At 39.0% G+C, this 15653-nt stretch overlaps 1 protein-coding gene across 1 annotated transcript; it reads right to left on the bottom strand.

Moving 5' to 3' along the window:
* Window positions 1–146: 146 nt before the first annotated feature.
* Window positions 147–14592, bottom strand: aifm3 (AIF family member 3). The gene is made up of 20 exons (XM_087800824.1): window positions 14283–14592; window positions 10838–11022; window positions 8408–8621; window positions 8231–8340; window positions 6696–6805; window positions 6558–6602; window positions 5827–5923; window positions 5608–5720; window positions 4476–4562; window positions 4320–4411; window positions 4114–4244; window positions 3787–3902; window positions 3639–3710; window positions 3073–3136; window positions 2625–2701; window positions 2433–2550; window positions 2273–2371; window positions 2119–2194; window positions 1949–2053; window positions 147–637 (listed from the first exon to the last, which is right to left on the bottom strand). Exons 2-20 carry the CDS (start codon window positions 10866–10868, stop codon window positions 595–597), a joined length of 1800 nt encoding a protein of 599 aa, XP_087656950.1. The 5' UTR covers window positions 10869–11022; window positions 14283–14592; the 3' UTR covers window positions 147–594.
* Window positions 14593–15653: the final 1061 nt, after the last annotated feature.

The following is a 15653-nucleotide window of genomic DNA, read 5'->3' as shown; positions in this document are numbered from 1 at the left end:
TGTTTATTTGATTTAAAAAAAAGGTGTCTCTGTAAAACAATGTTGTCATATGAATTGCACCATTTTATGGAATTTAAATTTGCTTGATTTCAAGGTCACTCAATGTATTAAAGTTATATTTATTAAGCAAAGATAGTCGGGGAAGAGATTTTCAATTTCCTTCTTTACCAAAAACAACAATCTACTGTTAGCATCTTTAGCATTAGCATCTAAAATCAAACTGTGATTCACTGATGAAACAAATAAACTATAAAGTACATTAAAGCTGTTTGTAGTGAGTCTGTTAAAGCGGGTTTGGCTGCCATTCGTGTTCCACAGAATAAAAACATGCAGATCATAACACTAACCAATCATGTGTCTACAGTCACTAGTTGTACAGCAGTCGTGATACATATTTACACACAGTAGTATTAGTACAAAAGTGTCTTATAAACAAAGTGTACAGGTAGATGTAGCAGCACGGCCTCGCAACCAAACTATTGCTTTTGTGTCAAAATAGTCCAGATTTTCCCAGAAAGATTCTTTCTGTCCCTTTTGTGTGTCGCCTCTTGGAAAGATAGTCGACACCGGCGAAGAGTTGTGTGTCCTGGTGAGTTACTGCGAGCCCTTGTCGATCAACCAGGAAATGTCTCCCGTCCTGCAACAGAGTGAGAAGGTTCACCGTCTGGTCGACGCTCGTCCAGGAGTGAGACGGAAACCAAACGTTTTCAAGCGAGTACTTGCCGAGTCGCGTTAACATCCTGAGGTTTTAGTTTGTGCGTGATGGAAGATGAGAGACACCGTCAACATTCACAGGCACATGGACGTTTTTTAATTTTTTCTAAACTTAACACGTTCAACATCTACATGTGCTTCTGGTTTCTTTAAATAAATAAATCAACATATCATAGGTGGGGTAGGTGTTCTACAAAATGTTGTGTTGCTACAATCACAAAAAATATTTTCAAATGGAAGAAAGTTGCGTCAATCAAAATAGTATTTCCCATTATAAAAAACTGACTTCAAAAAACGTTCACTTTAATAAAAGTAATATCAAAATTAAAAGAAAACTGTTTTTTAAAGTTAAAAAAAAGTTAAAAAACGTTTTCAAACCATTGTGATATCTCACGGTCAAGGTGACCCAATGGCCTGAAAACAAATGCGTTTGTGATATCCCTTTTATTATATCAGGATCAAGGTAACCTGACGGCCTGAAAAAAATGTGTTTGTGGTATCCCTTGTGTCATCTCAGGGTCAAGGTGACCCGGAGGGCCAAAAACAAACATGTTTGTGGTATTCCTTGTGTTATCTCAGGGTCAAGGTGACCTGGAGGGCCAAAAACAAATGTGTTTTTGGTATCCTTTGTGTTATCTCAGGATCAAGGTGACCCGTAGACCCGAAAACAAATGTGTTTTTGGTATCCTTTGTGTTATCTCAGGATCAAGGTGACCCGTAAACCCGAAAACAAATGTGTTTTTGGTATCCCTTTGTGTTATTTCAGGGTCAAGGTGACCCGAAGGCCTGAAAATAAATGTGTTTGTGGTATCCCTCGTGTTATCTTACTGTCAAGGTGACCCGAATGCCTGAAAATAAATGTGTTTGTGGTATCCCTTGTGTTATCTGAGGGTCATGGTGAATGACAACCACTGCATATGTATTTCTGGGCCAGGGAGGTTGTTCACTTTGGCCCAGAGACAACCCAAGGGATACCTCAAACACATTTGTTTTCAGGCCTTATGGTCACCTTGACCCTGAGAGAACACAAGGGTTAAGAATAGCTGTGATAATGGCGCCATCTTCCTTACTGTGTAGTGAATAATGTGATCAATGTTCCAGCTTGTATTTGTATGTGATGTGAGTCACGAGGCTCTTCGATGCTACATGAGATTAAGTGTGTGCGCGGAAAAGCTACAGAACACAGCGGCTTTTGTGATCGTTACGGGACTTAAGAACCTGGAGGGCGACTTACTCCACATCTCGTTTCTTAATCGTCTTTCCGGACCCCAAGACCTCTGCCACTCGGGACACAATGGGATCATAGTTCATGCTGGCAACAGCAACCACCTCCTCGCCCCTGTGGGAGGATCAGTTAGAGAGTGGGGGGGTGTCAGGGGGGAATGAGGGCGGGGGGACACATACCTGGTGTAAAACGCCACGAATCTCAGTTCATCCAGGTCCCCCTGTATGATGACGTCATCGAAGCCGTCACCAAAACCTGCCATACAGAGACAGATTAATGCCTATTTGATCCTGTAGGTGGCAGCACAGTCACCGATCAAAATGTTCATCCTACCTGCGTATCGTATGGTCTTCCCAAACATGGCCGACCAGAAGTAAGGCACAGTTTTGACCTCGGCGGGCCGGCCCATCATGCTGAGAGCGGCGACTCGACCTGTTCGTAGAGAAGAGATGGATGAGCTGCAGGGACGCGAGCGAGCAGAGATAACACCCACCGTGCACGTGAGCCATTTGCCAGTGAGGGATGTTGACCTTCTTGTTGTGACGCGGCAGGAACGGAAACGTCACGGCGTCTCCTCCCGCGAAGACGCCGTCCACGTTCGTCTGCATGACCTGAGTCGGATTGAATCGACATTACCCATGAGCACGTGCGGCAGATTCCGCTGAACGGAGATGTATCAACATACCTTGTTGACGGGGATGAAGCCTCTGGCGTCCAAGTGGATGCCACTCTGTTTGAGGAAGCCTGTCGCAGGAACACACCCTGCACAGGAGACGCACAAAAGTTCAAATATATATTCGAAACCATCGAGCTTTTTTGATTCAGCCAACACCTATAGGTGGGGTAGGTGTTCTTCAAAACGTTGTGAGTAAGTAACATTTTGAATTCAGGAGTTCCTTAAAACTACTTTTCCAAATATAACACAAGTTAGAGCGTCATAATTATTGATTATTAGCTTGAAACAACATTATAAAATGTGACTTAAATACTTCTTTTTATGTCCATGAATGAAGTAAAATGTGTACAAAGGAAAAACTTCTGCTGTGGAAAATGACTTTTACATTCCGATAAGCCATGCATTGCTGTTCATAATCATATGTAAAGCTTCATCCATATTTCCATCATGATCTCACCTACTCCGATGACGCACACGTCTGCACGCAGAACTTTTCCACTCTTCAGAACCACCTCCTTTAGCTGCAAGGAAATCAATATATGAGTTCTACATGATACATTTGTAATAGTTACATGTTTCACTTAAACACAAGTACATTTAAGTATTCATTTAAATATAAGTTATTCATTCATTTAAACACTTGGGCATAATTAAGGAAAATAAAGAGAGTTAAAAACGTTATTAAGGGCTTAAATACTATCACATATATTTACAGCTTTTCTTCGATTTTTAATAATGCAGGCATATTAGTTAAGATGAGGAGCACAAGCATCAGTAAGAGACACAGAGTAGAGCTTTAGCTTCAGCTTTTTATCTTAGTCTGATGATGTTTTTAAGGCGTGTCGAAAGTTCAAGAGTGAAGCCACATTTTCAAAGCTTTGATCAACCGCAGCCACGACTCTTTCAGTCGTTAGGGAAACATCCCTCTTGATGCACGGTAACAATAATTCGACGTGAACATTTTCTACCTGACAATGAAGAACCAGGAATCACGTCAAGCTGTTTCTCTCACTTTCAGAATACCTGTCCATGATGACCAATCATCTCCGACACCTCGTTCAGCATGTAGAACTTCACTCTGTTGGCTTCGAAAAGCTGCCGGGACAAAAAACACATCAGTTTGAACCTAAAAAAAACAAACGAGGTTTGTTCTTATAAGTGAAGACTTCACCTTCATGATGACCTTCCCCACTTTCTCTCCCAATGCCTTCTTGAATGGAAGTGTCTCGATCCCGATGATGGAGACTGAGTGAGCTTTGTCAGTCAGAGCTGCAGCCACTTCCATACCTGCCAGCAGAAGACCCATAGAAGTCATGATAATAAAACAATACGAACAACTCAGATTCAACAGTGTTTATGTCTACCTCTAGTGTTTGAGTAGTGTAATTGCAGCAACGATTCATTTAAAGTTTATTATTTTTGCATTATCTTTTTATTAATCCTATCTTGTTCCGTATTTTCGATATTTTGTAACACATAATCTTCTTTTTTTTCTCACCGATAAACGACGTTCCTACGATGACAGCATTTTTGTTGTTGGCCAGCCTGGCTATGCTGTTGGCGTCCTCGGGGGTCCTGAGGTGAAACACGTTCCTCACGTCTTTGCCTTTGAAGTTCAACGGTCGGGGTCTTCATGCCGGACGAAAATGAATCAAATGTTTTTGCTTCATACACAGAAAAAAAAATCAAAGTCTCTATTCTGACCTGCTTCCGGTTGCAATAAATAACTTCCTGTACTCCATCCTCAGACCGTCCTCGAAGGTCACAGTTCGGGATTTAACGTCTATCGCCACAGCCTGAAGCAGAAGAATAAAGTTTCTTGATTTGTAGCTTTTTTTTCTCTTTTTTTCTGGAGCTCACCTCTTTTTCTGTGAGCAGCTCAATGTCATGGTCCTGCAGGAAGTCCATGGATCGCAGCCTCAGCTGCTCTGCTGTGCTGTCTAAGGACTGAGGGGAACCATGTTAGTGCTGAATGTATCCGAACACCCTCCACTATCTCTACAGAGTTTAAAAAATAAATAAATATGTTACTTGAACTGAGACCAAAGCCTTCGAGATTTAAGTGTCGAAACAACTGGATAGATCAGGCCTTTGTGCAGGTTTATGACATATAGTTGTACAAATAAAAACACTACTTAAATACCACAAAACAATATTAAGGATAATGATTCAAATTAAAAAACAACAAAGTCCTAAATAAATATTTTCCCTCTGTCCATTCAGGAGTTCTTTTTTAGTTTGTTTTGAAATGTTCAAAGATATTTAGAACTTCTGAATGAGATCATTCTTATTATCATCTCAGTGACATTTGGCTCCCAGTTCGTTCTTACCTTGTCAAATGTGGCCCGCTAGGAAAAAAGCTTGAACACCCCTGGGTTGGATGTATTGATGTGACTAACAGATTATGAAAAATGTATTGATTATAAATTAATACATTTATTGATATTTAAATGTTAGTTTAAAAAATCTTAAATAAAAATAAAATACATTTTAGGCTGGTTAAATTAAGACTAAATTAAGAGAGGTAGTTTGGGTAGTTAAACGATATATGTGCCAAACTCCGCCATCGTTTTATGTGGCCCCTGAGAGATTGAAATTCTTACTTCTTAATAGCTAAATGTTCACCAAAATCTGGTGATACCACAACATTAACTGGCTGTCGTTTATAAAGTGGATAAATGTCAACGATTCATCTGGAAAATTATGTATTTTTTGGGACCAAAAGGAAAATATAGTGTTTCTTAGTGTGAAAGTTAGGGGTCTGTTAGCGTCATATAATTTCCTTTAAAGACCCTTCAAAGCATGTTAATATTTTTCAATATATATTATGTATTAGTTTAAAACATCTGACTCAAACCAATTATAAAATCATTTCTCTCGTTTTCAATACTTCTCACCAGTTTCTATATAAAATACGTTGCTTAACATCCCATCATTTCAGGACTTGTGTCCGTCCGTGTCTCTCTCTGGGGTTTCAAGGCTGTGTACAAACCTTACTCAGTTTAGGCCGGTCGTAGGGAGGGTGTCTGTCCATGGTGCACATGACGATGCGGTCGGTGAAGCCCTCCTGCCTCAGAGTCTCTGCACACACCAGAGCTGCTGGACCTGACACACACACACACACACACACACACACACACACACACACACACACACACTTTACTTTACTTGATCACCGTGAATGAACGGACGATGATCTCTTGACACTGACCTGACCCCAGGATGAGGACGTGGCTGAAGCCTGTGCTGGAGTTAATGACTGCCGAACATCTTGACATGGCCTTTGACCTTTTCTGTGACTGGAGAGCCTGAGGTTGAAGGAAAAGTTCAAGATGTTTAATTGAAATTACAGCAGAACTATAAGTAAGTAAGTAAGTAAGTAAGTAATTTTTATTTGTATAGCGCTTTTGCAGACCAGGGTCACAAAGCGCTTAAACAACCAAAACAATATTCAATAAAATATATACTTTAAAGGTCAAGATAACACTGAGAACAACACAGGAGTTCCAGAAAATCAAGGAAAATCCTGAACAAATAAAAAGGTCTTAAGATGTTTCTTGAAGGAGTCAGTAGATCATCAAACACAGAGGGAGAGGAAGATTGTTCCAAAGCTTAGGAGCAACAGCCTGGAAGGATTTCTCTCCACTGGTCCGGAACCGTGTTCAGGAACCATCAGTAGATTCTGATCCACAGACCTCAGAGCCCGAGCTGGGGTGTAAGGCTGGATCAGATCAATAAGTAACTATTTACTTATTATTACTTATTTAATTATCAATGTATTTTTAAGTTATTCTTCAATTCATCATTACGATAAGTAACTTACTGTTTTCATTATAACTGATATGGGCCTAGAATCTCAAATATTTGATACGAGAGGAACTTAAACTATTCATCATAACATCAAAGTAGCTTCAAGCTCCACCTTCTTTCTTTTCTTATTACCTGCTTGTTCGCCCGAATGATGACCTTGTCCTTTTCAACTCTGACCTGCAGTGAACAGACATGTGTTCACTGATGAAACAAGATTAGACAGAGAATGTGTCACCAGAGTTGGGGGGTCGGTGGGGGGGGAGGTGTTACCTGGAAGGTCGGCAGACTGTCCAGTCCAGGAAAATCCTCGATGTCTCCCGTGGCGATGTTGAAACAAGCACCGTGCCACGGACATCGCACATGCCCTTTGGACAGCACTCCTGCAGACAGGAATGCAAAATACACAAGACGCGATGACATCACTTTGCAACAATCGAAAACCACAAACTCAAGGCCAAATACGGCCCACCAAGACGATAAATTAAATGAATGTTGTTATTGTTACTTATAAAGATGTTTGAGCTCAGCTAAGGAACAGATATGATCGATGTCAACAACCCAAACTAGTATCAAAGGAAAGGAATCTCGAGCAACTAATGTAAGTAAGTAAGTCATTTTTATTTGTACAGACCAGGGTCACAAAGCGCTTAAAAAATCAAAACAATATTCAACAAATGATATACTTTAAAGGGCAAGATAAAACTGATAACACAACAGGAGTTCCAGAAAATCAAGGAAGAGCCTGAACAAATAAAAATGTCTTAAGATGTTTCTTAAAGGAGTCAGTAGATCATCAAACACACAGAGAGAGGAAGATCGTTCCAAAGCTTAGGAGCAACAGCCTGGAAGGTAAATATACATTTTGTACAGCCAGAAACTTAGATTGCTAAAAGATTTTGGGACCCTTGTGTTGTCAAGTTTGACATCTGTGATCTAAAAGATCTATTTTTCATAAAATTGTGAGACTTAATTGACTATAAATCCAAGTACAATTTACTTTTTTGTCTTAGGGACCTTCAAATATTTGCCCAACTAACGCTAAAGAACAGGGTACTTTGGTTTTCTTTAACCAAGTGTTGTCATATAAATATAAATACACGACTACCTTCAATTAACTTGTAGCTTCACTGATGGAGACATCAATTCAACAGCCATGAGAGTGAAATGGATCGTCATCCATTTTTACATCGTGACGAAGGAAGAGCTCACTTGCACTTCGACTCTCAGTTATGGTGACAGGTTTTGAGTAGATCCTTATAGAACACGATCACAGGGACAAGGGACAGAGGAAGCCTGGACTCCTCTCTTAAAAGCAAAACCATTCAGGAGATGCTCATTTCAAAATTGATTGACCTGGACCTGCAAACTACTCAATATTTCTCCATTGTTTCTGAGGAAAGGGAAGTTTAAGAAACACTCAAACCTTCAACTTCCTTACAGGCCAAATCATTATTTTGTTTTTGGCCTCAAAGTTGATTCCTTTTTCTTTCCATTTTAATGAGTTAGTTTTTGTTGTGACCTTCATGACTCCAAGCAGTTTATTTTAAAGGATGGCAAAATATGTGGATCTCCAGCAGTTTTCAGACTTGATAACATTTGAACTCAGAAGAGAAATTTGAATTTCAAATGGAAATATTGAATAAATGTGTTTATCAATTAACGTAATTCAACAGAACAAATGAGTATGATAGTAGAATGTGTTTTCTGAGATCATTTATACAAGTAAACATCACCTGAGACACTCATGTAAATGAGTAAAATACAAAACAAAATCATCAGCCAAGTGGGATTGAAGAGAAACTCGCCTTTGACCAGAGGAGCTCCGTAGTGAGGACACTTGTGACCTATCGCAGAGAACTCTCCGTGTTCTTTGATCAACAAAGCTCTGCCGCTCCCCAAGTCGACCTCTCGCATCCTGAAAGGACGACAAAAAGCTTGAGCGTCACATCATCCACGGCCGGGGCTTCAGCCAAACCACTCACTGTCCATTTTCCAGATCTTTGACGTGACAGACCGAGGCCTCCACGTAGTCCCGGGGCTTGTGGTAGACGGGGAGCGGGGTGGTGTCGTCGTCGGAGCCGTGGCCGAGCGCCCCGTTAGGTCTGCAGTCGGCGAAGGGACTGGCTTTACCGTTCGGCGATAGTCCGTCCACCTCTTTCTCTTTTTCCAAGAGTGAGAGTTCTACTTTGACATCAACTGCAGAGAAAAAAGACGATCCATTTATGGATTGAGTCACTGGAAAATCAATCTCGATTTAACCGACCATTCCTGTACTTCAGACCAATTTGCTCCGGATATATTGAGTCTGACAGCCAGAACAAATGAACGCAGGAAGCTCAGGAATGTATAAATGTCAGCCGTCATAACGGATTTCTGTCACATTCTGTCTTAGTGTTGAATATAAACTCCTACATGCAACACGCGGCAGCAGATGGTTGATATAAATTCTCTGTTAAGATTAACAACAAAATCAATCCGACACAGAAGTAAGAAGGCGGATTAAGATGTTTTCAATAATCTTCATTATTACTATATATGTTCAAGAGTTCTTTACATTCAATTCCATCTTGAATAAAGCTTCAGAAATACTTGTTCCTTTACATTAGAGGACTGTTGAGGAACTGTTACACTGCAGTGGCCTGTATCTGTTGAGGAAATGTGCTGATCTTTCACTTCTTACACACTAATCTGGCAGGAATTCTCCCCTGCTGGGGGCGTCTTAATTAAAATCAATGGAAAATCATAATAGTGAGAGCACTTGCTGAAGAGAAAAGCTTCGGAGAGGGAAAGAGAATCTGTTGCGATGATTAATGAAAACAGCACATTTGACTGTTAGTGTGGCTTGGAGTCACCTCCAGAATAACGCAGCGACTTTAATTCTCTTGTTGTTTCTTTTACCAGCCTTTATGTGAAAAGCTGAAGTAATCTGTAGTTTTTTATTAAAACAAATGTATTATTTACTTCTTAAAATGTGTCTCAACGTCTTTTTTGCCCGTCTATGGACAAACATTTTTTATATATCTTTTTAACATTACAAACTGTTCTTTTACACAATAATGTTTAATTTGCTTCACAAAATATTATGTTCGTTTTAGTTATTTTACTTTTTCCCTCAGGTTTAAATGTTGTTTAAAATGTGTTTTTTGGATTCAATACTTTTTAAGGGTTATTTTTTTAAAACGAAATAAGTTATAAGAGTAGGATTTACACATACATTTGTTAATAATTCTGTTTTTTATAGTTTAAAGTTGTTTCTTACTTACCAATGTGTTTGCTATGAGATCAATTGTTGGTAAAGAGAAGATTTAGGCATCATTAACTAATCTGTGCTGTTAGCTAGCTCTCTTGTTAGCTGCATGCCGCTAACTACTTTGTTGCTAGCAGCTAGCTGTTAGCTTGTTATTGAAATATATTTTGAAAGCTTTTTTTACTTTAAGAACAGCAAATGATAAGAAAAGGTACATTGTACAAAATTATGTTATATTTTTATCTTTAACAGAACATGATTTCATGTTTATTGACTAGCTAAATGTTGGGCTACACTAGTAATTTTAACAAACAATCTTGAATATTTTCACTGAAACAATGTTGTTTCACCACTTTGACAAACTATTATTTAAAAAATGTACATTTATCTAAAATACATAAGACCTGCAAAAAATTTTTTATTTATTTTTTATTTCAACTTGTTGATTTTCACTTATCTCTTTTATTAATTTTATCTTATTTTGTGATGCTACCACAAAAGCATGTGTCATGTCTGGCAATAACATTTTCCGATTTAGATTTTTCAAAAGCAGATTCATTCTTTGTTAGACATCCAGCCATTACATAATATAAATTATGATTTCTTTTTTTTAATGGTTTACAAATACTTGATTTTAGGGACAGGTAGAAACCTTTCCTATTTTTCTATTCATATTTTGTTTATATTCAATAATAATATTCATATAATTCATATTTTTTTCTTTACCACAGCCAAATGCACCTGAGAAGCATAGTGTTTGACATTTCATTTTTATATTGAGGGACTCCTAGAGAGAACAACCATCATGTACCAGCACCGATTTCTACTATTTTTACATTCTAAACACATTTATAGGCGATTTCATGAAACAGCACTGGATCGTCTTGTTTTACAGGAAAAAAGCGAAGCTATAGGGAGAAGAAATTCAACATTTGCATCTTTTCTTTTATAATATACTGTACATGCTTCAATTTATAATCCTCTTGACCAAGATGCCACAGAGAACCATTACAATTCCTCCTCCACAAACACCTTAAAAGCAGAGAGGAGGCTGGATGTGAGAGGACACGAGTAACAGGCTTTGGGGGCGGCAGCAGCAGCTTCCAAACAGAATTCAAAGAGATCCTGCATCGCTTTATAAACCAAACACGGTTGGAATGTGTACCTGGTTTGGGTTTGGAGAAGCATCCTCCCATGTTGCCCCCGGAGTCGGGGCCAGTGAGAGCGGGTGAGGGGGAGAAGGGTGTGGGGGTCAGAGACTGCAGAGGTGCTGAGAACACTGGACCGAGGATGTGAGAGCCAGCAGGTGAAGAAGGTCAGCCATCGCCCACGTCATCCCCTCCACATCATCTGTCAACGACATATGTTGAACATTTTATTTTGGTCACCAGGCGGTCAATAGTTACTGATCGACGGTGGTCATCAAGGCTGTGAATGATCGTAATAGTGGTAGTTATCATCCCACCTGGCAACATTTCCACACATTTTTTTTACCTTTGTTCATGCATATTGCATGTGGTTACTGTTAAATATTAACTGCAGTCCGGCAGCTATTAACTTTCTCGTCACACTGTGCTTTAAAGGGAGGCCGGGGCCTCTTGAGTTTCTAAATCCCTCTTGTTTTGTTGCCACGTCTCTCCCTCGCTTTTCCGTCAGGCGCCGGTATTTCACTCGCACATCTAGGAAACTAGTGAGGGAGCCACAGCCCAGAAGTCAGGTGAAGCCTCGTGGAGTGATCTATCACCACGTTGCACATCCGAGCTGGAACCAATAGGGCCTGTTTGATATTCAGAGCACATCTTAATGTCCTTGAAGTGCAGGAAAACACACAAATGCGTGGTGTGGAACCGAGCGCTGCTTAGTGAGGAATGGAAAGATCTGCAGCATCTCAACTTCTCTTTTCCAGGATGAAAGTTGCATCATCATTAAGCTTATTTTATCCGTTTTTTTAATCTTAAGATTCACAGAGAGTCCCTGGCTTAAGAGAAAAACACCACACACTTTTTAAAATAAAAGTTTGAACTAGTGTCTGAGATTGTTTCAAACTTTATTTATACAGCACATACATGTTGCTCTATCTATTTTGTATTTCTATTAATATACACACTTTCCCAATTGATTTGTATCTTCCCATAAAGCGCAGAACAAATACAACAAGTTAAAATGTTTTCTTATTGCAACTTTTAAAACAAAAATGTGAAAAATGGAACCCCAAAGGAACATCATTTCTTAAGGTAAATATTTCAGTCTATATCTTAAGGTCAAGACTTTATTTATTATTCATTTCATTCCCAATAAAGTTTGCTTTAAACTTAGCTAAAATTAACTTAGCTAAAAGATTGGATTTCGAGAATGTATGTTTTTATGTGGTAGCATCTTGAGCTGTGTTAAACAGTTTTGTCAGCCAGGAAACAAGTTAAAAAGATCGATTTATTAACATAAACTATACCATAATATTGGAATACGGATACTTTTGCTTTTTTTTCTGGTTTCTTGTAAGAGCAGAATTTCTAGTTGTTGTTTTAAATATCAAAATCCAAGACCTTATAACTGCTTTGCCCAGAAAACCCATACAAAAATAAACACATTTTACTTTTACATTCCCGCCTTTGAAAACTGTGATGAACAACAAGTTGGACGGCAGGAATGGTGGAGTCCCAGTAAACCGGAGCTTTTCTGTTCGAAACTCAAGTAGGCTAAGCAGATTTATTTCCTCAAAACATATGACGCAGATCCCTCAGTGTTGGGCCTGTCCCCAAGCAGTGCTAATAATCCTGCCAGCAAACCCTCTGTTAGCCGCCTTCACTTCCAAAACAGTGTATTTCCAGTCGCAGGAATGCTGGCAGAGGTTGACGGACCAACAACAAGAAACTGGTTTGGAATGTTGACCAGCGAGTGACTGGATCAAGGACGGCACCAAGATGTCATATATATCTTGTTTCTGTGTAGGGCCTTCTCATATAGAAGTCCTTTAGGGTACAACGTCCTGCAGTTATCAAAGACATTACTGTGGAAGATCTTCTGGCCCTCAAAAAGTAAAATCTGTGATATGTGGGTGGCTAGGGACCCGAATGGTCATAATGATATGGCTGATCCGCTTGTTTTTAGCAGCACAAGTTGGTAAAATACATGTTCTGTTCTAAAATAATCACTCAATATACTCATTAAAATTAATTAAGTAACAAATTATTACTAATAAAGTTAATGCTAGCTAGTTGGTTAAGTCCTGAGCAGCCATTACGCCATAAAACTGTCCAGTATATTGTTGTTGTTTGTTCTTCAGGTTTATCCTTCAGACAAGAAAGTTATGTCATGGTTAAAACGTTTCAATTTTTATGGCTACAATTCAACATAAACTGGGGAGAAGCGCTTTTTAGAATCTATGTTCATGCTTGCGTAGTTAGCATGAACATAGATGTAGATTTGTGTCATGAGATTAAATTGTAACATTTTTCCTTTGTTACAAAATCAGTAAGCCTTTTAGACAGTGAGTTATTATATAATATAGATATTATATATATTTAAATGAATGGCAACTGAGTGACAGACAAGAATATAGCACTGGGGCTAACATAAGCGCTACACAAAACAATATAAACCCACTATACTGTGATTAAAACTGAACGACAACACAAGAATTGACTTTTCAAATAAACTTCAAGAGTTTATTTAAAATAAAAGGCAATTCAACAATTAAAGTGTATAAAACATTAGAAAAGTATCCAGTAGTGATCTGTGACTTAAATAAAGTAATTTATAATAATCAATTTTAATAGTTTTCTATCATGTTAATTGACCTTATCATCACCCCCTGATTTGTGAGGCAGTGAGCTGAATATGGCCCCCAGACTAGAGGTTTGAATCTAATTTTGTGTATAAAACTTATTTTTACAAGCATTTTTTAATGATTTTTGGAAATATCTTGATCTAATAAATGTGGAAAATATCTACAAAAGAAGAATAACATGAACAGTTGTGTCCATCTTTATTTCTTTTAATGGCAGAAACTTTTTTCCTTTCAATCTAAATTTGCCTCCTTCAACTGAACACACATGTTTTACTGCTCCTGTGAGTTAAAGATTAGAGCTTTTCTGATCCTCCACTGATAAGTGTCCATCACAATCTGACTTAATAATTGACCACGCCTCCTCTACTCCACGTTTCTGATAAGCCAGAGGATTGCGTAAAAAAATAATCTTTTGTTTACTTGTTTTTAAATGTTTGGAAAACCATTAGTTAACTTAATATGTTTATTATGTTTACATAATTTAAAATTAACTTGAATACAACATATCATCTTTATTCTGCTTCTGCACCCAAGAATCTGACATTAAACTAATAATTTTATTTATTAATAATGTTGTAGTTTTGGTTTTGATTTTATGCATCAATTATTATGTTTGCGTTTTTTTTAATTTACTTCTCTGACCCCAAACATTCAAATTTCATGTTGTGAGTTTAAAAACAGTCTCAATATGTTCAGATTATCTTTTAACAACATGAAGTCGACAACAGAGCAACTTCACTAAGACTTCTGTTTACATTCTGAAAGTAAATCAAGTGTAAAAAAATTAAATAATCATTGTTCCATAGATTATAATCCAGCTCACCAGACCAGCAGTAGAATCCCAGCAGGTGCACCCGGGTCCAGTCAAACTCCCTCAAGTTCAGGTTTTTCCTTCAGAGTCCGGCAGCATAGTGAGTCCCAGAGCAAGTTCTGTCCCTCTTTCCCTGAATGATTCCAACACCTCCTGACTTCTGTCTCCTACTGTGCGGCAGAGGTTCTGGAGCGGTGATGTCAGCCCGAGCCCCTTCAACAGCAGACTGAGCCGACCGGTCGTGGGAGTCGCTCTGCTTCACCAATGCAGCACAGAAGACCTCCGCCAGTTCCAGGGCTGTGTGCAGTATTGATGGAGTTGCTGAGGGGATGCTAACGCAGCATGAAACACACCGGCCTCTCTCTTTTCCCTCCCTCCCCTCTTATATCTTTCTCTCTCCTCCCCCTCGAGGGGATCGGTTCAGATACGACTCGACCGGACCTGCCGGTTGGGCCTGATCAAAGTTTTGCTCCTGGTGGGACCGGAGCATCTCACCGACAACACTCGGGTTTCTGCAGCTGCTGAATCAGCTCTTTTTTGAGTCACAATAGTCGCTGTTCTCGAGAAAAGGAACGACATGAAAAATAAGTTGCGGTGAAAAAAGAAAGGAGGGCTGGGTGGCAGGATTAGAAAGACAAACTCTCTTATAGAAAATAATCTCCAAAGATATTTCCAGTCAATATGTTGAACCACAGGGATTAGGACATTCCTGCAGTGGAAACAAGAAAACACAAGAGGTGAGTCCGATTTAGTTTTGTCATCAAAGACGTGAAAATCATCTTTACCGTCCACTTGTTCAGCTCAAAATCATCGTTCTCCAGCCGGAGGGATCCACTCTAAGGTGGACAAACCTGGTAAAATTACAGAGGGAGGATCTTTTTGTGACTCTGACTAGATTTGGGAACCTTAAGGGGAACTAATGTGAAACCCAACTCTCCTGAATCACATGTTTGAACGTCTTCCTCTCCAAGATGCAGTAAGTCCACCATCATGACCATGTTTTGAACTTATTACTTTATAAAGTTCTCCCTTGTCTGAAATCTTAGTAAACGAGAGGTTATGACAGCGGAGTCCATTATTACATAATAAGTGCTTCACTCCTCCTCCAGCTGTAATCACACCCCGCTTTGTTTATACAACGAGTTCTTTGGAGGTCGAAACTTCTGGTATGGATGACAAACATTGACGCTTGAGCAATCACAGCAGAGTGGGTGTGGTTATGGTAATCACGATTGAATATATATCTTTCAGTGGGCGGGGCTTAAGCACATTTTCTAATGTAAATATTTCAATGAAAAGAGAGTTTTGCACAAACACATTCTGATAATACAATAGAGTCCAAGATCTACTTAAGACACACTTTCAATTGTTCAGGCTTTTCCT

This window comes from Callionymus lyra, chromosome 1, assembly GCF_982586985.1.
Source record: "Callionymus lyra chromosome 1, fCalLyr1.hap1.1, whole genome shotgun sequence".
In the NCBI taxonomy this organism is placed as follows: Eukaryota; Metazoa; Chordata; class Actinopteri; order Syngnathiformes; family Callionymidae; genus Callionymus; species Callionymus lyra.
This window is presented reverse-complemented; position numbering and strand designations above follow the sequence as displayed.